The sequence below is a fragment of the Martes martes genome, assembly GCF_963455335.1.
Source record: "Martes martes genome assembly, chromosome: 8".
Classification (NCBI taxonomy): Eukaryota; Metazoa; Chordata; class Mammalia; order Carnivora; family Mustelidae; genus Martes; species Martes martes.
Window position 1 is genome coordinate 25,529,487 of NC_137895.1, and position 25,589 is coordinate 25,555,075.

Genomic DNA, 25,589 nt, shown 5'->3' on the forward strand with positions numbered 1-25,589 from the left:
CAAATCTAAAAGCAAAAATAATTTTTATTAATTTTTAATATTAAAATACATTTTAATAATGTCATGAGTTCTTATCCCAAAGTCAGATACTAATTATTTGTGCAGAAACAAACATCTCAAGAAAATATAAGTATTTTTCCAATAGAAATAATATGTACCCGAGTAATTGTTTCAGTAAAGTCATCTCATTTTAAATAATCATTATCATAAATCTGGAATACACATACTTACCGCAGCCCATAATATGCACAAACTTTTGTACTTCTTACACTGCTTTAAGTAAGGTAAAAATATATATGAAACTTTTCTTTCTCTAGGTTAATTACAAATCTACAGACTAAAATACATCTGTTAAGCAATGAAGGCTTTGATAAAAATGTATATAAGAAAGAGGTGACTATAGGGAGATGTGTCTGATGATGTCTTAAAAAAAAAAAATCAACAACACCTGAAGACAGTTATAATCAAATTACAAAGAAAGTCACATGTAAGAATGCTTCTTAAGAAATATTTACCTGCCCTAATTTCTCTTGGAATTCTTTACTTTCATATGATGCTGGTAAAATCAAAGCAAAATCTCATCATATACTTTCATGCATTAATAGCAAAGTCTTAAAGTATTTACAGGCCTCAGAGTTGCCTAATCACATCTGTGCCTAAAGGAAACTTGAGAGTTAAAGCTGTAAAATTCTTAAAACCCTTTCTAGCAGTGCTTTGCCGTCTTATATTTGTAAAACATAAGATGCTTTACTTCATCATGATGCTGAGTGACTACAGATTTTAAAGACATATTTTGCTACCTGTTACAATATGAAGCATTTGTCAATGTGACAGGAAAGACAGATAAATTCAGAAATTTGAGGCCACTGTTACGTACCTACCTATATAACTTGAGTAAGTCAAGTAATGATTTTGTTTACTTAATAAATGCATACCTTAATAGGAGGAGACATGAACAGTTCTGTATATACAATCCCTTTTTGCTGTTCTTTCTAAAAACATGTCCTGGAACTTCTGCATTACATCCTAATACTTCAAGTAGTCGAAAGTTTTAGGATTGAATTGTCATTCTATTCTTTATGACTTCTCGGTCAACAAAGCAAGAATTGACTGTTTACCTCCATGTCCCATCCTATTTTTGATGTTTCTACAATGAGTTTTTTTTTTTTTTAAGATTTTATTTATTTTATAGAGAGAGACACAGTGAGAGAGGGAACACAAGCAGGGGAGTGGCAGAGGAAGAAGCAGGCCTCCGGCTGAGCAGGTAGCCTGATGTGGTACTCGATCCCAGGACTCTGGGATCATGACCTGAGCCAAAGGCAGCCGCTTAACGACTGAGCCACCCAGGCGCCCCTACAATGCGTTTATGTTATAATCTATTAATTTTAAAGATACATAAAGAACTGGCTAGGACTGCATGCACACACGTATAGAGATATATGGGTAAGAGAGATCCTTGAGGCACATGTTATGCCTGCTTGTTGGGTTATTAAACACAGAACTAATTATACTGAATTAAAAATGTGTAACAAGCAGATTTTCTTCCAGTTTCGCTTTAAATAATATTTACTTTAGAAAGGTACTTTTTTCTTAAACCTCTGGGGTATCATTACATTAATTACAATGTTAAAATGCATGGAAAGTTTATAATATCTTTACAATGGAGAACATCATGATGGATTTCCTCTGCTAATACCATATATGTAAGCAAGAGATAGATGTTTTCTGGACAGTACCAAATATTAGGGGTTGCCAGGGAGCAAAGTGTTGGAAGGTGTCCATTTTCCTGTTGTTGAGGTTGCCCTGCAGACAGGATACTGGGATCAAGTAGCTCAATCAGCTCCACATCCTCTTGTAACAGGACTTCCTGTTGCAGGATGGTATGTAGTGAGTCAAGTCGGAATCCAATATCCTTGCCATTAAAAAACCGGAAGAGAGGCATTATTACATACATAATTTTGTATTAAATGCTAAGCTCCTAATGTGCTAACAAAATTTGGGGTATTTATTTTCAGTATAACATTCAAGAAGAAGATGCAGCAGTTCAATCTATCTTTACTATAATGGATGGGGTTTTAGTTTCACCGTAAATGTGAAACAATAAAGACTGAGTTGGATGTTATTGAGCCACCAGATGTGAAATACAAATTGTTAATAAAGAAATGTGAAGTAACTAAAAAGACTAATAAACCTGTCTAGTTAAGCCCAGTTAATTAGGTTTTTAGAATAGAGCGTGGAAACTATACTCCTGTAACCTCAGACGCTGTCCCTGGATACTGGAACAATATAGCCAGAACAGTGAGAATTATATCAGTAGGATCCAGGCCTTCTACAAATGGACATTCGGGTATTAAAAACAAAACACTGAGGAATATAATACAAAACCACACTAATAAGTGCATAGCACTTTATAGTTTACAAAATGCTTTCACATATACTAGCTCATTTATTCCTTCCTCTTTTCCTTCTATCAAAAAATATTATATACACACACACACACACACACACACACACCAAGAACCATGCTTGAAACCAAGGGCATGAACAATGAGAATAACATACAAGTCTCTACTCTTGAAGAGTTCACAGTTTAATGAAGAAGACTGAAAAGTAAACACAACATAATGTGCAAAGAAGTGCAATGAGGCATACCTGGGTTATTATGAAAATGGCACAGAGGAACCAAAACTTGTAATGAAGTCAGAGAAAGGAAAAGAGGTGATGCCTGAGCTGAGTCTTAAAGTATGAATAAGAACTGACCAGAGGAAACAGCTGGAAGAGAGGGGTGGGAAGAACAAAAGCCTCTTTAGACCTGCAAGTCATTGCTTTTAGTTTTACACAGAGTATACATGGTAAAAAGATGAGAGATGAGGGGCACCTGGCTGGCTCAGTCGTGGAGCATGAAACTCTTGATCTCAGGGTTAGGAGTTTCAGCCCCATGCTGAGGGTAGAGATTACTTAAATAGATAAATTAAAAAAAAAAAAAAAAAGGTGAGAGAGGAAGTAGCAATTTTACAGTACATGGGTTAACTTTCACAGTAACCCCCATGATGCACATTTTCATACCCCTCTGTTCTACAGAGGAGAAAACTAAAATCCAAAGAGATTAAGTAATTTTCCAGAGAGGAGAAAACTAAAGCCCAAAGAGATTAAGTAATTTTCCAGAATTCCGATTTCAAATCCCAAGTCTCTGGTAATCAATTATACTTCCCTATATAGAGTCTGCTGTATGAGAAAATTTGAAGTTTTACTATGCATTAAATTTAAGAACAGAATGATCCAATTTTAAGATAAATAAAGAGAACTTTTAATAGACAAGGCCTTTAGCTATTAAAGTAAAACCAGCTAGGTCTAGGGTTTGAGGACAATGGGTTTGCTCTTGTAGCCAGTTCATCATTCCCACACAAGCGCCTGCCTGCCCTGCCTAAGCTGATCATAATGGGGACTGAACAGGAATGCAGTGATCCATATATCCAACCATGAGTGCGTGTCCTCCTGATTGTGCATTATACATCACTTTTAGAGAAGAATGTTCTTAATACCAGTCCTATATTGATATATTTATTGATATTTTTCTTCTTCTTTTTTTAAAGAAAGCTCTACACTCAGGGGCACCTGGGTGGATCAGTCGGTTAAGCGTCTGCCTTGGGTTTGGGTCATGACCCCAGGGTCCTGGAAGCCCCACACTGAGCCCTGCATGGGGCTCCCTATTCAGCCTAGAGTGTGCTTCTCCCTCTGCCCCCAACCTGTGCTCATGTTTGCATACTCTCTCGGAAATAAATAAAATCTTTAAAAATAAGTAAATAGGGCGCCTGGGTGGCTCAGTGGGTTAAAGCCTCTGCCTTCAGTTCAGGTCATGATTCCAGGGTCCTGGGATCGAGCTCCGCATTGGGCTCTCTGCTCGGCGGGGAGTCTGCTTCCCCCCTCCCTCTGCCTGCCTCTCTGCCTACTTGTGATCTCTCTCCCTCTGTCAAATGAATTAAAAAAAAAAATCTTAAAAAAAATTAAAATAAGTAAATAAAAAAATAAAAAAAAAAAAGATCTATGCCCAATGTGGGGTTTGAACTCACAACCCCAAGATCAAGAGTTATATAATCTACCGACTGAGCCAGCCTGGCACCCCTTTATTCCTTTTAATTATCTATTATTTCTTGTCTTTTTGATACCAGCCATTCTGAGAGGTATAAGATTATATCTCATTGTGGTTTTGATTTGCATTTCTCTGATGATTAAGGATGTTGAGCATCTTTTCATGTGCCTCCTTTCTCTTCTTAGAATTAGGATTCGAGGGGCGCCTGGGTGGCTCGGTCAGTTAAGCTTCCGACTCTTGATTTTGGCTCAGGTCATGATCTCAGGGTCATGAGATTGAGCCCTGCCTTGGGTTCTGTGCTCAGCACAGAGTTTGCTTGGGATTCTTTCTCTCTCTCTCTCCCCCCACCCTATTACTTTCCCTGCTCTCTCTCTCTCCAAAATTAAAAACAAAACAAAACAAAAAAACCTCACAAAAAAACAAATAAAACCTTAAAAAAACAGAATTCTAACATTAAGAACCAATTAACTGACACCCCACCTCACTTTCATAAACAGAATAGCATAATTCACTTTATACCACTGTTAGGGAGGGGTGAGAAGCAAGGAGGGCAGGACGAGGAACACGGCAGCTTTTCAAGTAATCTTTGAAATAAATCTCCTCACATTAGCCTTATTATTTGATTCCCCACACAAAGCGGTATTACAATGTTAAGGATTATAATTAAGTTTTTGCTACAAAAGCCTTAAACTGTACCTTTCATGAACCTCTACGCACCTATATATGGGTAAGTTTAAGAAAGCCTAACTAAAGGAAAGCTAAGGCTATTAGAGAAGGGGAAGGTTATTAATGTAGAATGAGAGATTTCTCTCTCCATAGCCCCTTGTATAGATATGCTGCCTAATCAGGTACACGCTTTTCTTTTTTTTGACTTTATTTATTTATTTGAGAGTGAGAGCAAGTGAGCACAAGCAAGGGGAAGGGCAGGCAGAGGGAGAAGCAGGCTCCCTGCTGAGCAAGGAACCTGGTGTGGGACTTGATCTCAGAACCCTGGGATCATGACCTGAGCTGAAGGCAGACACTTAACGGACTGAGTCATCCAGGCGTCCCAGGTACACATTTACTTTAACATCATCCTTGGCATCAGACCGGTGTGTAAAGCTGGGATAATGTTTCCTCCAAACTATTGTGCTTTGAGGCAGTACTAATAGCTTTAGGAACATTTGATTCAAGAATGTGACAAACTGGGGTGGCTGGGTGGCTCAGTCAGTTAAGCCAGTCACTTTAGCCTTCGGCTCAGGGTCCTGGGTTCGAGCCCCATGTCAGGCTCCCTGCATTGGGCTCCCTGTGCAGCAGGCAACTTGCTTTTCCTTCTGCCTCTCCCCTGCTTGTGTTCCCTCTCTCTGTCAAACAAATAAGTAAGATCTAAAAAAAAATGTGACAAACTAACCACCTATAATTACCTAAACATACAAATAAACCTGAAAGTGACAAGACATTCTAAATAACTAATGCAGTATTACCTAGTAACCTGACTGCCTCTACACAGGAAGAATTTGATCTATATTCTACTCATTATAGCTATAAAATTAAATCAGATTAAACTGAGGAATTAAAATTTTTTTAAGAACAAATTCTAAAGCTTCTTTTATTTGTTTGACAGAGATCACAAGTAGGCAGAGAGAGAGAGAGGAGGAAGCAGGCTCCCCGCTGAGCAGACAGCCCAATGCGGGGCTGGATCCCAGAACCCTGGGATCATGACCTGAGCTGAAGGCAGAGGCTTTAACCCACTGAGCCACCCAGATGCCCCCAAGAACAAATTCTAAAATTGTATATTTGCAATATGGCAATCAAATTAGTGGAAAATACACACCTGCTAATATTAAGAAACATCTCACAATAACCCTATTAGGATTCTGGTCCAAGTCTCAAATAAATGAAGACATTTAAAAGGACTAATTCTGGGGTGCCCGAGTGGCTCAGTCGGTTAAGCCTCTGCCTTCCACTCAGGTCATGATCTCAGAGTCCTGGGTTCGAGCCCCACATGGGGCTCCCTACTCAGTGGGAAGTCTCCTTGTCCCTCTTGCTCTGCCCCTCCCCCGCTTCTTGTGCTTGTGCATGCACTCTCTCTCTAATAAATAAAATCTTAAAAAAAAAAAAAAGGACTAATTCTGATTGACTACATATTAGTAGGTATCATCTGTATGGCTGGGTGCTCTGTGTTAGGAGGTGTACCATGTGAACTCTGGCTCACCCTCAACAAGTCTCAGTGCCAAGAAGAAGTTAGTCCCCAGATTTATATCCTGGTTCTACATCTTAAGTTAATAACGTCTCTGTTTCAGTTTCCTCATCTGCAAAATGAGGATAAAAATAGTACCTACTTCCTAAGGTTGTTGTGAGAATTAAGTAAGTCAATATTTATAAAATACTAATAGTGTCTGGTGCATAGTAAACATTTACATAGTAGATACTATGTAAGTGTAAGCTGTTAATATTGTTAGTACACATGAAATAATTAAAATACAATAAAGAAAAGGACACATAATAGAATATGAAACCTACAAAACATAGCACGGATAATTATTACTACACCGTTGAAGAAAATAAGAGATCCAATAGGCTGAAGTTTGGGCGAAAGGCCTTGAGGAAGAGCTAGGACTGCTTACTGAAAAGACTGCAATAAAAGAAAAAATGGAAAGAATTCTACCATAGTGTAATAGCACAAACACATACAGAATAGATATGGAATAAAAGAAAAGGAAGACTGAGTTGGCTGATGAAAATATTGGCTAGAAAGGTAGTTTAGGGCCAAATTATGCAGATTATTTCTGTTGAAGTGATGAACTAGACTTGGTTAAATGGGTAAAAGGAATCTTTAAGGATCTAAATGGAATAATGGTATGAGAAGGTAACTCAGAAGATTTCTACCTGTATGGAATGAAAGAGTATGAGAAGCACAACTAAAGAATAGAGAGATTTCTGTTTTTACCCCTAGGGATGGAGATGGGAACTATTCATGTATCAATATATTTCAATGATCTTATATATTTTTTAATATATTGTGTTGTTTCATAAAGCTGATGAGGACCAAATGAGATAACATGTGTGAAAGCACTTTACGGGCTAATGAGTGCTTAAAAAGTGCTAATACCACTACCATTATAGTTGTTATAAAATAACTTTTTTTTTTAATCTTTAAGAAGTACTACTTCAATAAGGAATAATGGCAAAGGTTCCGCTATCATGGAGCAACTGCCGTATTTTTATAAAAGGCAAGAGGGACTGGTTGAATATCTGTATAGCCAACAAAATTTTAAATATGTCGTGGTCAAGGGAAAAGTCAAGCATCTCATTCCAGAAGCCACAGGGTAATTCCTTGTTCCATTATAGTAAATGACTTCTTTGATATGTACTTCTTACAGTTCTCTGTAATATATGCACAAAAGGGATGCATATAGAAACTGGTACTTTACAGTGAAACATGTGGCCAGTGACAAAGGACCAAGAATGAAAAGATCAGGACTATGCCAACCACGACTAAACCACAGAAAAATGTATACAGATCCATATACCTTACCACAGTCATAGTATCACTGAAGAATGAGGATGGCTCCACCTGGATAGAGATGATATTCTACGTAGATGACAAGATACTTCATTGACCTTCTCAACATACCTACAAAGATGAAACCCTGAACAGAGAACTTGCCCATTTGGATTGCTAAAAAAGTAATTTTAGTCAGTCAACAAAAAATAACACTCAAGCTAGAGAGGTAGTATGTAACAATGGAGAGCCTAGGCTTTGAAACAGGAGACCTGAGTTCATATTCTAACTCTATCACTTTCTCGTTGAACATTTTTTTAACAATTCACCTCATAAGTATTCTTAAACCAAACTGAACTGTCTGAATCTCAGGCTTTCCAATAGGTAAAATGCACTAAACCTTATGGTGTTTGGATTACCAAATCAAAATGTGAAAGCACTTTGTAAACATCTCTTTATAAATGGTAATTTGCAAGAATGATAATCATCATCTTCAGGTCATAGGCCAGCAGAGGATCCTGAAATCTGCTTACTTGTAACTTGATTACTCCTCCTGAGATCCATGAGAACTTCCTAACTTCAATTTTTTAGCTATACTACCTGGATTTTGCATTGCTTAGGATGTACAAAGTTGAAGCACTCCCTCTTGGGGATCAGAGGTCAAACACCAGATTTATTACAGTAGAGAGAATAGGCGGGAAAAAAAAAGCAAGCCTCACAGGAATCAGAAAGACTCTTAATGGTCACAATTCCAAGTCTTTGGGAAATTCTGTGATCATTAGTCTTGGGAGACTACATTTTACATATGAAGTTGCCAGAGAATGATAGATTAATGATAAATGAATTGGGGGGGGGGAACCACTTTGATTTTGCCCAAACTTTGTAATCATAGATATAGGATAAGGATACAGTCAAGCTCCTAATGAAAATGGAGAAGACCTCACTAATAGATATACTTCCTTCCTATTGAGAGGAATACTTGTCAATGGAGGAAGAAGACAGCAGGAAATTGGTAACCTAACAAAGGTATCAAAAACTACCAGAATATTCTATTCTAAATGGCTAATAACCTCCTGGAAGTCCTAAGAAATACTTCTAATAAATTCTAATTCAAATATCCACAATTATTGAAGGATTTGTTGGGGTTTTTTTTAGGTGATACCAACAAACTTCATTAATACTTCATGAAGCAGGCAGTCTCCTTTCAGAGAACTGCCCAGAATTTCCATTTAGAATTAATCACTGCCCAAAACAGTGGCAAAACAAATTGTGATTCAATAGATTCTGTCATTAGTAAACTGGAACACTGAAAACTGACAAAAAGGAGTAGAGCAAACACTTACCAGCTTGTGAAGTAAGTCATCTTTCTTATTGTACTGAGAGAAAATCCAACTTCTGATGGTTTCAGCCACTTTTAACAGGATGCCTTGCTGAAGGAGATGAACGACATCGTATAGGATTTATTAAACCACACCCAAACAGCAGAAAAACGCCAAATAACTTATTTTTAATTAATCAGAATTTTTATTAGAAAAAGGGAGGGAAAAAAATCATCTAGGTTATATCCTTTGTCAATATGTCTCATCCTCCTTAATAATTCCCAGATTTACTTGCATATCAGAAGCACCTGGAGATTTTAGTTAGAAATATTCTTGGGTCCCCAAACTATAGGTTCAGATTAATTTAAAATTAAGTTTTGACTGAGACCTGAAAGCAAATTTTTGAAAGAGCACTCAGAAGTTATCCTGATGCAGCCCATTTATTGGATACACTATATATTAGCTATGTCAAGATGATGATAGTATGTATTTCAAAATGAAAACCATAAGATGCTCCAAGTTCTCAAATACTAAGTACATTTCATTCCACAATGCTAAGGTAGAAAGATATTTTAATCAACTTTAGAAAAAGTGTCTCATACTGAAATAAAAGTTATATTACTGAATCAACCAAAAATTCAAATTACCTTAATGTTAATAGCCCATTTCCATGCTAGTAAATGGTGTTTACATTCATTGAGTGGTTACTATATCCCGGGTACTGAAAAAGGGTCATAGGAACAATGATGAATACACATAACCATTGTTTTCAAGAACTTAGCATAGAAGAGATGGTATAAATAATTACAAACCAATGTAAAGTCTGGGAAAGTATGGGAAAAGAGGTCAAGAGGTGCTAACACTGAAGCTATGCCCTAACAGATAAGCAGGAATATAACAAAGGAGGGAAGAACATTCTGTGCAAGAGAACAGGATGAAGAAAGGAGACAGCCATGGAAGCATGTCAGTGGCATGGTGGCATAGTCTGGGACATGCTAAGACCCAAAGGAAGAAGGGAATGATAATGACCACTGAGAGAGGTTTTAAAGGACTTTGATCTTATATGCCCTAATAGTTAGGACTTTATCTTATAGGCTGTGAGGAGCCACCAAAGACTTTTAAGCAAGGAAATGAAACAATAAAAATCAGCATTTAAGAAAAATAACTGGCTACAGTGCAGAGGCAATACTGGCAGGAAATGACTGTAGCCAAGAAGCCTGATTAGGAGGATATTTAACAGTCCAGCTAAATAATGAAAAAGGCCTCAAGTAGGGTAGCAAAAAAATAGTAATGGTATGAGAAGGTTGGATTTTAGAGACAAAAGAAGTTCACTTGATATATCATTTAGTGACCAAGTTAATGTGGGAGTCATGGAAGGAATATCTTATTTGTTTTATACAGATGAATCTTGAGTTTCCTGGAGGCACAGGTCAGGTGAAAATGTTTAGCAAATGTCCAAAACTCAGTGAAGATGGAGAATACACATAAGTGGCCAATGAGGGCAAAAAAGTAGATGAGATCACTCAGAAAAATAGACCAAGCAGAGAAGAGGCCTGATGCTCAAACTTTATGGAAGGAACATTTAAGAATAACCACAGGAAGAGAAACTAAAAAAAATATACAGAGAATGAATATTTACGACAAGAACTCCAGTAAGAGTACTCAATAAGTACTTCACAATAACATTAAAAAATAAAAGTTAAGGGCGATTAAGGCTAATGATAGTTTCATCACGATCTCATATTATATAAAAACTTTGCTTTCCAAAGAAAATAACTGGTACTTCACTGCTTTAACAGAACTTTGGGGGCAATTATGAAAATATATCCCTGGAGAAGGAACTAAATAATACAACAAATCTTCCTAAAATTTAGCTGTCCCAGATTTAGAAAAACTCCATTTTAAGAAAATATAGCTCATACAATTGAAATGTGTACTATGAAAACCAAAGGAACTTTCTAGACATGTGGTAATTTTGAAAAACATTCTCTAGCTATTTCTCAATTTCTGAGGACTAGTAAATCTTAAACTCTCATTTTATTTATTTATAAATTAATAACACTTCTATATGTAAAAATACCTATCATAAGTAAAAAGGATTAAATACCTGTAAAACTCAACTTTGAACGACAAAAAACGGCCAATGCCCATATCCTGCCTAAGACTATCCCTTGGCCCATTCTTTCCCTTTGGTTGCCAAGTAATCTCAAATCCAAGTTTTAATCTATAAATAACCTATTAGCTATATCCTTCAGTTTTGCTTTCAAAACTCTTCCTAGGAACATTCACATTTGAAAGGAGCAGAGAAGAAAGAGTTTAAGTCCAGAGGACAACAAACTGGTTCTGATCCACGTAAGCTCTAACTCTCTAATTCCTACCCTGTAAGTATCAGTTAAAAAAACATTTCTCTGGTATTTATTCTACTCTTGCAAATGGGCCCAGCTTGGTTACCTCACATTATAGAGATTTTTCTAAGAAGAGGAGAAAAGAGACCTCCTTCCCTCTCTATCACCACAGAATAAACAACTAATTGAAAATTTTAAAAGCCTCCTCCCAAAAATAATGATGTCTTGTAATAAAATACTGATTAGACTAGAATGTTCAAGAAATGAGGTAATCTGGTTTATTTTTTCTATTAAATTAGAATTCCTTTTGTTAAAACTCAAATGTACTGGAATTTTTTATTTTATTTTATTAAATATGGCGAATAGAACATAAACGAATCTAGTAAATGCATTTTACAGATCCTAATTAGTGGAGATTCTGCCAGCATCTTAGCCTCACAGTGTTGTACAGCAACTGAGATATTTATTGCATAAGAGGATACTGTGTATATATAAAGGGCGTCACAAACTGAGGTAAATATACTCACTCCATCACAGATCCTTGAAATTGCTTATGAAATATGTTATCAGTTTGCTTTCTTATAACTTGTGCTCTCTTTTAAAACAATATATAAAGAAAAAAATTCTAATTAATATAAAAGTACTAATGGTTGAGTTCTCATTAAGGTTTGCATGTGTTTTTCTGGTTCCCTCCAAACAAGTTCAATATTTAAAGAATTAATATATTTTAATCCTCAATCACATTAATTTCTATTCATCATAGAAATTACTGAGATAGTATAGAACAGCAAGATTTATATTATCTAAACAGTTCTGTACTACTGATGAAATAAAAAATAAAGTCTTAACCAGTGTCAGAGAGGACATGAAGGTGCTTATAAGATTTTTGTTTTTGTTTTTGTTTTTTTTCCTACAAGGGTAAGAGTAAAGGCAGTTTAAATAATCAGTGAGGTGAAGAACAAAAGATTAATCATAGAGAATGAACATGCTTTCTTACTTTTGGCAGGGCTCTGGCAGGAGGCTTTTGTTGTCCCTCTGTCACTGTGCCTTTTTCCAGTTTTGGTGACAGAGAAGAGCATATTTCAAAGTCTGTGTGTCCCAGATCCTGTAAGTACTGGTAAAGTGGAGAATTCTGAAAGAGACATTTTATATGAAGCAAATTTCAATTTTGTTACTACTTCAAAAGTTTAGGAGGCCAAATTCAACACCAAACTTCACTATCATGACCAGTATGCATGAATTCTTTAAGGCTTCATCTTTTAAAAAGTGAATTATCTGTCACAATGCCAACTAACACAAAAAACAAAAAACAAAAAAAAACAACTACAAACAATTCAACAGAGAGACCCAAAAAAGGAAAAACTCTAAACACAGATTTTTCTGAGTGGGTACCAGCAAGAAAAAATGAATTTAGGAATATAAATAGATTTGTTAAGCAATTTCTTTGCCCAAATATTTGTACTATTAGAGTAGATTGCTTCAAAATAGCCAAGCCTGGCTACAGATAGTTCCTAAGAGGGCCTAAGGTGAAAAGCAGTTATTACTTGAAGATAAGAATTAAGCAATAATTATACTGCACTAATTATAATTTTATCATACCATCATATTCATTAATTCATTCCAGCACACGTATGTATTATCTACAATATGCCCAGCACTGTAAACAAACTTAAAACTCTAAGAAATTTACCTAAAATAAGCTGTATCTTACATACAACCATATGGCAAACAAGAGACTCTGTGGGTAATGAAAGCATTAGAACATGGTGGTTAAGAACACAAACTCTGGAGCCAGACTATATGTTCAAATCCCAACTGTGCACCTTACTGGCTGAGTATCCGATGACAGTTTATAACCTGTGTTTCAGCTGTCTCATCTTAAAATAGGAATAAAAATAAGACCTAGTTCATAGGGCTCTTATGTGGACTAAATATATATAAGCACTTAGAACAATACCTGGCCCATAGTAATCACTCAATTTACACTTCAACTTTATATAAGCCAGGTGGAAACAGCACAGGTTTTGGAACAGACCAAAAAAACCCAAAACAAAAAAACTCCAATCTCATCAGATACATAAGCATCACTGTTAGACGAAAACCTATGGGACAATTTTCTGGATCAACAGTAAGCTTTAACTTTTTCAGTCTTCTTTAAAAATAAACCTTGACTCCATTCAACAAAAATATATAATACTTATGTTAGGTAGTAGAGATAAAACAACAACTACCACCAAAACTATAGTAAACAGCAGCACAACTAACATAGTACCATGTGGCAAAAACTTAACTAGCACTCTACTTGCATCATTTTTTTTTTTTTTAAGATTTTAGTTATTTATTTGACAGAGGGAGACAGACAGACAGACAGAGCACAAGCGGGGGAGCAGCAAGGGAGAGGGAGAGGCAGGCTCTCCGCTGAGCAGGGAGCCCAGTGCAGGGCTCAATCCCAGGACCCTGGGATCATGACCTAAGCAGAAGGCAGACATTTAACCGACTGAGCCACCCAGGCAACCCATGCATCATTTCACTTAAGGTTCACAACAAACCCTAAAAAATATTATGATCATTGTTATCATTGTTATTGTTAATTCCCATTTCATAGAAGAATTCACTCAGATACAGAATGCAGGATAGGTCTGACTCCAAAGCCAATACTCTGAAATATTATATACTATACTATCTAAAATAACCCAGTCCCTCCTGTGTCTAGAGAGGAAGACACCAGGGAAACTTCCTTATAGTTTAGTACAGAAACATCAAGCAAATCATTACTTGCAGGATTGTTTTGGATGTTATGGAAACAGAGGAAAGGCAGTTAAATGAGACCAGTGTTTTTAGGGACTATGTCCCTGAGTTTGGGAAAATGAGAAGCAGTGGGAATTTGCTTATACTGGTAGCAATTTGCTGGGTATCAACTTGAAAGAATAAAAGATACATAAAATGCCTCCTTTTGTGAAATGTGTAAGCCTGATGAGTCACAGACCTGTACCCCTGGGGCAAATAATACATTATATGATAATAAAAATGATTAAAAAAAAACTTTCAAAATTGAAAAAAAATGCCTCCTTTTAAAGCTATGTTTAATGTTCTTTCGAGAAAAATATGCAAAAAATTATAACAAAAGGAGAAGTACGTTTATCTCTCTACCAGACTTAAATCTCTGGTGGCACAAATGGTTAATCTTCGTATCACCCATAATGTATCTTCAAATATTGCCTTGAATTACTCAAGGATTTCCAAAATGAATTGTGAACTCCACCCTGCTCTGTCCCCAGAGTGGCAAAAGAACAAGAATGCTTGTTCGGTTGGGGTGACCTTTTGAAAAGTTTACATACTTTAAAAAAAAAAACAAAAACCAACAAAGCTTGTTTTTAAGGCCGTAGAACACTTTCTTCAAGTGAACTCCCATGGGGAAAAACAATAAATAAGATGGATCAAAGTAGAGTTACTCTAATTCCAGGGTTGTCAAGTTTTTCTGTAAAAGGCCAGACAGTAAATATTTCACACTTTGCAGGCCATATGGTCTCTATCGTAACTAATCAATCCTCCTGCTGTAGAGCAAAAGCAGCCACAACAATACATAACCAGTGAGTGTGGTTATGCTCCAATAAAACTTTATTTATGGAAATACTGAACTTCTTATAATTTCTATGTGTCACAAAGCACCATTCTTTTGATACTTTCCCCAACCATTTAGAAATGTAAAGTCCACTCTTTGTTCACCAGTCACAGAAAAACAGGTGGGGAACAGAGGACAAACTTGGCCCAACAGCTAGTTTGCTGACTCCTGTTCTTCTTCTTTTTTTTTTTTTTAAGAGTTTATTTATTTATTTGACAGACTGAGATCACAAGTAGGCAGAGACACAGACGGACAGAGAGTGGGAAGCAGGGTCCCTGCCGAGCAGAGAGCCCGATGCCAGGCTCGATCCCAGGACCCTGGGACCATGACCTGAGCCGAAGGCAGAGGCTTTAACCCACTGAGCCACCCAGGCACCCTGACTCCTGTTCTAATTAAAGGCTCAGTCGCTATATTGAGGCATATTCTTGATTGCTACCTGTTCTCTGACAAGAGGCTTGGCAGGTGGGGATGGAGTCAAATTTCTTTTCATTCAAATTCTAGTACCTTTCTTACTACACACTTGGCTGATGCTGTGTCAGCACTGACCCCAAAGTCCCTTCCTATTCCAGTTTGTGTCACAGCTCACAAAATAACAAATTGGATTATCTGTACATACGTCTAAACGTGATTAAACAGAAGAAAAACAATGAATACTTCGTTCTCCATATATGTTCTGCACATCAACTAAGAGCATTACTCAGTTGGGAACACCATAAGCTGGAACACCTGCTACTTCACATTTTGCAGAAAACAGCAGCATTAATTATTTACTTTGAATAATACCAATAATGTCCAATGGTGTCATCTGATATAGTAATTTCTTCAGTACCTTATTCTGCCTTTTCTACAAATGTTAAACTTTTCATTAACTTTTTGATTGGTTTCACGAGGTTCTTGTCAAAGGTGTGACACCCATCTCTTTGAGCTATGCAACTATGAATGATGCTTTAGTAGCTCTGGTTTCTTCCCCATCTTTAGTGATAGAATTTAACACTTTCTCCCTAGAAGAATTGTTTTACAGTTCTGGGAAACTCTGGCTTGCCAAGGCTATCACTGTGCTTTGTTTTCATGGCTTTATGTAACTAAGTATTTGAAAAATTTCAGAGTAGAAAATCTTCGGAGACTAGGGATGAAGGCATTGCAGGTCTGACAGAATGTAATTCCAGTCACCATCATATTTCATTTTTGGACTGCTTCTACAAATCAGACCACTTTCTAACACATATAAACTCAGACTGTATGAACTCTAAAGCTCTTATTCATTGTCTATGATAGTATCCTGAGTTGTAGCATTTATTTTACTGTTTCATTTCTATGCTTCAATCACTTTTGAGCCAAAATAAACTGTAAAATTTAACCAATGTTAACACAAAAATGAAAAACAAAGATTCTTTGGTTAACGAACTGAACATCAGCCAAGATGAACTGATCAAAATAGACCTCATAGCACATGAGTGATTTTTTAAGAGTGCAAAGGGATTTTTGGTAAAATTTTTATTTTATTAGTTTAAAAAAAATGTTTGGGGGTTAAGATTACTATCACTTTTTCTCTGAAACTACCAAATAACCTGTGTACTATATGACAGATCTTAGAAAACCACACCATGACTAGTGTTTCACAGATTTTTGTGGGTCTCAAAACCTGTTTAAGGTTTTAAAAATTATTGAGAGCCTGAAAGAGTTTTTGTGGATATCTAAATTATATTAGAAATTAAAACTGAAAAAATTTAAAATATTTATTAATTTACTTAAAATAACAATAAACTCATTACAATACTAATGTAATAATACAAACTTAATGAAAAAAAATTTTCCAAAATGAAAAAAAATGTACTGAGCAAAGTGGATTTTTTTACATTTTTTGCAAATCTCCTTATTATCTGGCTTAATAGGAGATAACTGGATTCTTTTATGCTTCTTCATTCAATGTGTTGCAATTTATTGTTCTGGTTGAAGTATATAAGGAAAATCAAGCTTTGGGGCACGTGGGTGGCTCAATTGGTTAAGCGTCTGCCTTGGACTCAAGTCATGATCACAGGGTCCTGGGATGGAATCCCATATCCAGCTCCTTGCTCAGCAGGGACCTGCTTCTCTCTCTCCCTCTGCCTGCTGCTCCCCTTGCGTGTGCTCTCTCTCTGTAAAACCTTAAAAAAAAAAAAGAAAGAAAGAAAGAAAGAAAGAAAGAAAGAAAATCAAGCCTTAAACAGGTAAGTAGTTGGGGGCACCTTGGTAGCTCAGTTGGTTAGGCATCTGACTCGATACCAGGTCAGGTCTTACGATCTCAGGGTGGTGAGTTCAAGCCCCACATTGGGCTTTAAGCCCAGCATGGAGCCTACTTAAACAAACAAATAAAGATATGTGGTTGGAAAGGGAGTATTTTATTTTTTTAAAGATTTTATTTATTTGAGACAGACAGAGACGGAGAAAGCACAAATGGAGGAGAATCAAAGAGAGAAGAAGAGGCCGACTCCCTGCTGAGCAGAGAGCCCAACATGGTGCTTGATCCCAGGAGCCTGAGATCATGACTTGAGCTGACCGACAAATGCTTAACCAAGTGAGCCATCCAGGTGCCCCACCCTGGAAAGGGAGTTTTTTTTTTTTTTTTTAAACACTTTTTTTTTTTTTAGATTTTATTTATTTATTTGACAGACAGAGATCACAAGTAGGCAGAGAGGCAGGCAGAGAGAGAGAGGGAAGCAGGCTCCCTGCTGAGCAGAGAGCCTCATGCAGAGCTCAATCCCAGGACCCTGGGAACATGACCTGAGCTGAAGGCAGAGGCTTAACCCACTGAGCCACCCAGGTGCCCCTGGAAAGGGAGTATTTTAACAGTCTTTCCTGCTAACTGCATTAACAAAGAATAGCTGTAACGAAACTCAACAAGTGATAGTTTTGAAAAAGTTAATTAAGTATGGAATATGAAACCATACTGATGAGCTTTTCATATTCTATACACAAATGCGAGTGAAGAGGCAAGTGTGTTAATATTAAAATGTGATCGCCCATTCCAACAGCCCTAACCACTATATTTACAGGTCTGGGGCTATTAGGTTTATTAACAAATACATTGAAATTTCTATGTTTCATATAGTGTTTATTATAGGTTGATGGCAGCCTCAGAAAGAGGCCTTTTTTGTGGAGGGTAAGGCAGAGTAGGTGATGATAGGTAATTTTCTGTTATAACTTTTTTCCTGAGTTCAAGCAAAACAACCACAAATGTTTCAGTTAAGTTGTTTTCTTGAAGAGAAATTATTAGCACTGGACTCAAACTATAATTTTGTAGTATTGGAGAATGTTATTGTTGCCAAAAGAAATATGAGAAACCTCAGACACAGCATGTGGGAGCTTCTCCTCAGGAAATCCTTGTGGTTCACTATTCCTGTAAATTTTAGCTGACAGAAAACACACATCATAGCACCAGAAAGAATTTTGCTAAATGAAAGACAGCCAAGAGTCTCTGGTTGTGCTGAGATTTTTCTGATGGCTGAAACATACTTTTGCAAGAAAAATAAACAAAAATAGACAGGAAAACCCAACATTTTTGCTGAATAAGCACTTCAAGAAAATGACTCATTTAAGTCAGGGACTACCAGCACCTCATGCCCACCCACCCACTGAAGATAACGTATCCCACACCGAAGGATATATCAAGCTTGAAACACTCATTTAATGCATTGTTTGCTTTCTGCATGATTTGTGGTACTTTCTATAGAAGTGCCGGTACCATATTGCTGGTTTGCCAGTAACATATTGCTGGTCTGCATTTAAAAAGGAAGATAAACTGATGCCAACACTGAGGTGATGGGTAAAATACTTTCATCATTGTTCTCTCTTCTAAACTGACTTATTTATTTTTTTCTTTTTAGAGAAAGAGCTTGCACATGCATGGGGCAGGGGCAACGGGAGAGAGAGATTCTTAAGCAGGTTCCACACTCCATGTCAGCACACAGCCTGTCATGGGGCTCGATCCACAACCCTGAGATCATGACCTGAGCCGAAATCAAGAGTCAGATGCTTGGGGCACGTGGGTGTCTCAGGTTAAGCGACTGCCTTCGGCCCAGGTCATGATCCTGGAGTCCGGGATACAGTCCCACATCGGGCTCCCTGCTTGGTAGGGAGTCTGCTTCTCCCGCTGACCTTTCTCCACACATGCTCTCTCTCTCTCTCACTCAAATAAATAAATAAAATCTTAAAAAAAAAAAAAAAAAAGAGACGCTTAACCGACTAAGCCACTCTGGTGGCCCTCTTCTAAACTGCTTTAAACATTACAGAGAAAACAAGTTGTAACCTTCCAGGTTCTAGGCTGGAGAGGGAAAAGGCAACATGACAACATGACAGAATTAAGCAACTCATTCAATAATAAATACTGATTGAACATCTTCTATATGCCAGGCAATACGTAGGCACAGGGAAGAAAACAAAACAAAAGAGTTGAGGTCCTCGCTAATGTTTCATCATATGATACTTCTGATAGGACCATTGCTTTCAACTACCAAGAAAAATACTGAGTCTTCTGCTATGTTTCGGGAAAATCCTCTCTTGGTCCCAGCTTCCTCAAGCACAAAATAAGGGGGCTACGGGTTTCTTAAATTTGTTCAAGTGCTAAAACAAAACTCATGATGTTCTCTGACAAACAAGATAAAAAAGTGCTATGCGATACTAAATCAAATGCCATGTTATCCTATGCAATTAGTCAATGCCAAAATACAGAAATTCTACATAGCAAATTACCCAGTTTCTTCAAAAAATAAGTGATATAATAAAGGGGGAGGAAGTGGTTAAGACTAAAAGGACATATCACTCAAATGTGATGTATGGGTTTTGTTTAGATCCTGGTTTGAACAATTATAAGAAGACATTTCTTTTTTTTTTTTTTTAAAGATTTTTAAAAACTTATTTATTTGACAGAGAGATCCCAAGTAGGCAGAGAGGCAGGCAGAGAGAGAGGAGGAAGCAAGCTCCCCGATGAGCAGAGAGCCTGATGCAGGGCTCCATCCCAAGACCCTGGGATCATGACCTGAGCCGAAGGCAGAGGCTTTAACCCACTGAATCCCCCAGGCGCCCCAAGAAGACATTTCTTAAGATACTCAAAATCCAAATGCAGACTAGGTATTAGGTGATACTATAACTGAACTAATGTGAGTTTGTTCCTTGGTGAGTCACAGATAGGAATTACATCAGGTGAGTTGTCACACAAAGGAAACTTTATTTGCAGCAAATAAGGAGATCATGGGGAATAACTGCCAAAGCCTGATGCCCCGAACAAGAGCGAATTGGTTTCTTTTATTTAGGATTAGAATGAATATTTAGATAGGGGTGCCTTGTCACCACTAAAGACAGGCATAAGGCGGGGCATGTGTCTTAAGGAAACACGACTATAGGGATACCTGGGGGACTCAGTCAGTTAAGCATCTGCCTTCCACTTGAGTCATGATCCCAGAGTCCTGGGATCAAGCCCCACATGGGGCTCCCTGACAGTGGGAAGCTTGATTCTCCCTCTCCCTGCCACTCCCCTGCATGTGCTCTCTGTGTTAAATAAATAAATAAAAGCTTAAAAAAAAAATAAGGAAACATGCCCACATATATCTTACGTTCTATAAATGAGGCTTTTGCTCCTTCTTGGATGGAAGTTTTAGTATTAGAAAGAGGTAAAGGTAATTGTTCGTCACTCCACACATGGTCCAACTGTGTAGGTGCAACCTGAGAGTTAAATTCAAACCAGTCTGGGTGATCTGGGCTGTACGGAATTTTTTGTCCAGGCAGTCCATACTGCTTGAGGGGTAGTTTCAGTTTATATCATGGGATGTTATGCCCTTCAGTTCTTTTGCCTGACCTAAAAGATAAGCTTGAAAGAAGAACTTAAGGAATAATGTGGGACAAAAGTCAGTAGGTACCATGATTAGCAATAGTTGAGAATGCTTGTTTTAACTATAATCTCACCAATATTGACTTTTTTTTTCAGTATTACTAATTTGATAAGTGAAAATGGTATCTCAGTAAATTTGCATTTCTTAATAATTACCTTGGATATTGTCATATATTTGCTATGTAGTTATTATTTGCCTCTTTTTCTTTTAAAGATGTCTGTATATTTCCCCTACAAATTTTGCCCAGGTGCTCTTGTATTGATTTGTGTAATTTCTTTATACAAAATTAAAAATTGTAACCATTGATCTGGCATAATTTGTATGAATATTTCCCTGTTTCTAGTTACCTTTCAATTTTCATCTGGTTAAGAGAAATATAAGAATAAAATATTGATCTAGAAAAACTTAAAAAAAAAGTCAGTAGTAGAAGCAGGTGAGCAGTGAAGGTCAGATCTTAGGGTCTAGCTGATGACAATATTAGGGAATTATTACTAATCTTATTAAATAATTATATGGGAGTTAGCATTTTTTAAAAAAGAGAACATACTGATCTGTTAGAGATGTATAAGAAAGTACTTACAGGTGAAATTAGGTAATGTCTGGGATCTTCTTTGAAACAGTCCAAGAAAAAAGGTAGGGGTGGAAGACGAAAAGATCAGTTTGGCAAAATGTTAACACCTGCTCAAGCTGAAGCTGGGTACACGAAACTTTCACTGTATTATTCTTTCTTTTTATGTATAATTTTAAAAGTCCATTGTTAGTTTTAAAAAGTCAGATGTCAGTTAAAAGATCTGTATGCTGAAAACTAAAGGACATTGAAAGAAATTGAAGAAGCACAAAGAAATAGAAAAACATTCCATGCTCATGGATTGGAAGAACAAATATTGTTAAAATGTCTATACTACCCATAGCAATCTACACATTCAATGCAAACTTGATCAAAATAACACTAGCATTTTTCACAGAACTAGAACAAATAATCCTAAAATTTGTATGGAACCAGAAAAGACCCCAAAGAGCCAAAGTAATGTTGAAAAAGAAAAGCAAAGCGGGAGGCATCATAATCTTAGGCTTCAAGCTCTATTACAAAGCTGTAATCATCGATACAGTATGATACTGACACAAAAACAGACACACAGATCAATGGAACAGAACAGAGAACCCAGAAATGGACCCACACTATATGGTCAACTAATCTTCAACAAAGGAGGAAAGAATATCGAACGAAGGGAAAAAAAGCCTCTTCAACAAATGGTATTGGGAACACTAGACAGCGAAATGCAGAAAAATGAAACTGGACCACTTTCTTACCCCATACACAAAAATAAACTCAAAATGAATGAAAGACCTAAATGTAAGACAGGAAACCATAAAATCCTAGGGGAGAAAATAGGCAGCAACCTCTCTGACCTTGGCCACAGCAACTTCTTACTTGATACGTCTCTAGAGGCAAGGGAAAAAGCAAAAATGAACTATTGGGACTTCATCAAGATAAAAAGCTTCTGCACAGTGAAGGAAACAGTAAAGGAAACAATTAACAAAACTAAAAGGCAATCAACAGAATGGGAGAAGATATTTGCAAATGACCTAGTGGACAAAGGGAGTATCTAGAATCTATAAAGAACTAATCAAACTCGACACCTAAGAAATACATAGTCCAGTTAAGAAATGGGCAGAAGACATGAAAAGACATTTCTCTAGAGAAGACATACAAATGGCTGACAGACAGATTGGGGAAAAGAAAAAAAAAAAAAAGGAACACGATTCAACATCAGGGAAATACAAATCAAAACCATAATGAGATACCATCTCATACTGGCCAGAATGGATTAAATTAACATCTCAGGAAACAACAGGTATTAGTGAGGATGCAGAGGAAGTGGAACCCTTTTGCACTGCTGGTGGGCATGCAAGCTGGTGCAGCCACTCTGGAAAACAGCATGGAGATTCCTCAAAAAGTTAAAAACAGAACTACCCTATGACCCAGCAACTGCACTACTAGGTATTTATCCTAAGGATACAAAAATGCTCATCCAAAGGAGCACATGCACTCCAATGTTTATAGCAGTGCTATCAACAACAGCCAAATTACGGAAAGAGCCCAACTATCCATTGACTAATGAACGCATAAACAAGATATGGTGTATATATACAATGGAATATTACTTGGCCATCAAAAAGAACGAAATCGTGTCATTTGCAGTGACATGGATAGAACTAGAAGGTATTATGCTAAGGAAAACTGGTCAGTCAGAGAAGGACAAATACCCTAAGATTTCACTCATATGTGGAATTTAAGAAATAAAACAGGTGAATGAACATAGGGGAAGGGAAGGAGAAATAAAATAAGAAAAAACAGAAGGAGGCAAACCATTAGTCACTTTTAATTACAGAAAACAAAGGGAAGGTTGCTGGTGGTGTGGTGGGTAGGGAGATGGGCTAAATTCATCATGGGCATTAAGGAGGGCATTTGTGATGAGCACTGCGTGTTATAGGTAAGTGATTAATCACTAAATTTTACTCCTGAAACCAATACAACACTATATGTTAACTTACTCGAATTTAAACAAATAGATAAATAAATAAATAATCAGATGTCAAGTTTTCCTAGAATCTGGTATAAATGATTTAAGAAAGTAACATGCAAAAAAATGTAAAATTGAGAAAATTCAACTTATTCTTTTACTGTGGCGAAAAGATAAGCTTATTAAATTTTAGAACAGAACATCTGTGTCTTTTCAGACTTCCATATAATGGTAGTAGAGCTTCTAATGTCTACTGAAAGAGAATATAACAAAAAGCAAATGTTAATTTAGTTATATCTTTAAATGAAACCATACCAGCACCAACTAACATACTATAACACATGCACATAATACTTTATGTATTCATAAAAAGTGTTCATATACTATTGGGCAAATATTTGCATTGGCAAATTTTCTGCAACAATGACCAGGTCACTCAATACTACCACCAAGTGTAACAAATGTCAAAGATATCATCTAGCAATAAGATTTCAAGTTACCAGTCTCAGTGGAGATACAAATAAATGAATAATTACCTTTCAATGTCAATCATTCATATTCACTTTCCACTGACTAATGAAAAGTTTGAGGAATAAGCAATTCTCAATTATGTGACTTTTGGACCATGTTTTAAAAACAGCATTAAGACAGTTAAAAACAAAAAACCAAAACCAAAACCAAACAGTATGTTCCTACAGAGCAGAAGTCCTCAAAGTAGATTTCGCCCCCATCCTCCAACTTCAAGGTCTTAAGACATTTTTGGTTGTTATATCTGAGGAGGGGAGGAATGGTACTGGCATATAGTGGGCAGAGGTTAGGGATGCTATGTAACATCCTATAATGCACAGGAGAAACCCCGACTTTGTCAGCTCAAACTGTCAATAGTGCTGAGGTTGAAAAAACTTATTTTAGAGCATAAGTAATCAGACTGAAAAATTTCACAAGAAATAAGTAGCCCAGCAGCTCTTTTCCTTACTTTTTATTCTGGGAGAATGATAGATTAAAAAGGCAAAAACCAAAATGGGAAATTAGCTATTTTTCCATGACTTGTAATCTAAACCTCAACAGGCATTCTAAGAGTGAAATGAGTTATCTTCAAAATAACTACATCCAAATTTATACATTAAAATTTTAACCAGGGGCGCCTGGGTGGCTCAGTGGGTTAAGCTTCTGCCTTCGGCTCAGGTCATGATCTCAGGGTCCTGGGATTGAGCCCTGCATCACATCGGGCTCTCTGCTCAGCAGGGAACCTGCTTCCCCCGCTCTCTCTCTGCCTGCCTCTCTGCCTACTTGTGATCTCTCTCTGTCAAATAAATAAATAAAACCTTAAAAAAAATTTTTTTAACCAGCCATCAAAAGTGATTTCCTTTGGTTACAGGCACATCCCTGTCAGTGTTATAGGCTCACAACCAAGCACCTGCATCAGGCTAAGGAACAGCCCACAGAACCGTAGATGCTCTTTTCACACTAACTCTGATGCACCCTATGGACTCTCTCCTTCTCTTTCTCAGAAGGAGTGGTTCACAGAGCTCTACACTCTTAGAAAAGCACTTTGTAGTCTACAGTAACTATTGGTCAAATTATGATTCTGGTTTCTTACCAACTATCTGCTCTGTCTTCTAGATCCCATTGACTGAGTGCAAACAGCATTCACTGGAAAAATCACTTAGCTAGAAAAGGGGAAACACATGGCATTCATCACCTGCTCGCTTATCATTAATCAAATATTTATTGAGTACCTACTATATGTCTGGTAATAAATTACAGGAATTTTCTGCCATTAACTTCTCACTGGGAATAGTCAAGAAAAAGATATAAACTTTTTTTCTTATACTATAAAAGGAAATTAAGTTCAACTGCCTAATTTTGCAGTTGGTGTTTTGCTATTTTTAAATAAAATTTCAAAAAACAAAAAAGATATAAAAAGTATCTTCATCCTACCCTTCACCTCTACTCCCTTTCCCAAAACATAACCAACATTCATTAGTTTGTGAATACCTTCTCTCCAAATTTGGTTAGTACCATTTTATGCTTGAAAGTGGCTGGCAAGGGAGGGGGCCAAGATGACTCCTACCTAGATTTCTGGTTTGGACAATTAGGTGATGTTATTTACTTAAATATAAAATAGCGGCAGAACAAAATTCTGAAGAGAGAGCCTGTGATATACTCAAACATGAATAACTTAGACCTAAAATGTCTGGAGATCAGGAAATTGCCCTAGTTTGAATGCACAGATCTGAGCTTTTAGCAAATAGGTATGGTGGCAAACCCACAGGGTAATGTACAGGTATAGAATCATAACGAGATGATAAGATGAGCTAGAGATAATACAGAGAAGAT

The 25,589-nt window shown here is 36.9% G+C and overlaps 1 protein-coding gene across 3 annotated transcripts in view; it reads right to left on the bottom strand.

Annotated features, from left to right (window-relative positions):
* Positions 1-25,589, bottom strand: part of VEZT (vezatin, adherens junctions transmembrane protein) — a 67,431-nt gene that overhangs the window by 27,674 nt on the left and 14,168 nt on the right. For all 3 annotated transcript variants that reach the window (XM_080811425.1, XM_080811424.1, XM_080811423.1), the window contains exons 2-4: positions 12,236-12,370; positions 8,918-9,004; positions 1,737-1,912 (exon numbers count right to left, since the gene is read on the bottom strand). In XM_080811425.1, the coding sequence (XP_080667551.1) occupies positions 1,737-1,912; positions 8,918-9,004; positions 12,236-12,370 (398 nt within the window). The remainder of the gene's footprint in view (positions 1-1,736; positions 1,913-8,917; positions 9,005-12,235; positions 12,371-25,589) is intronic.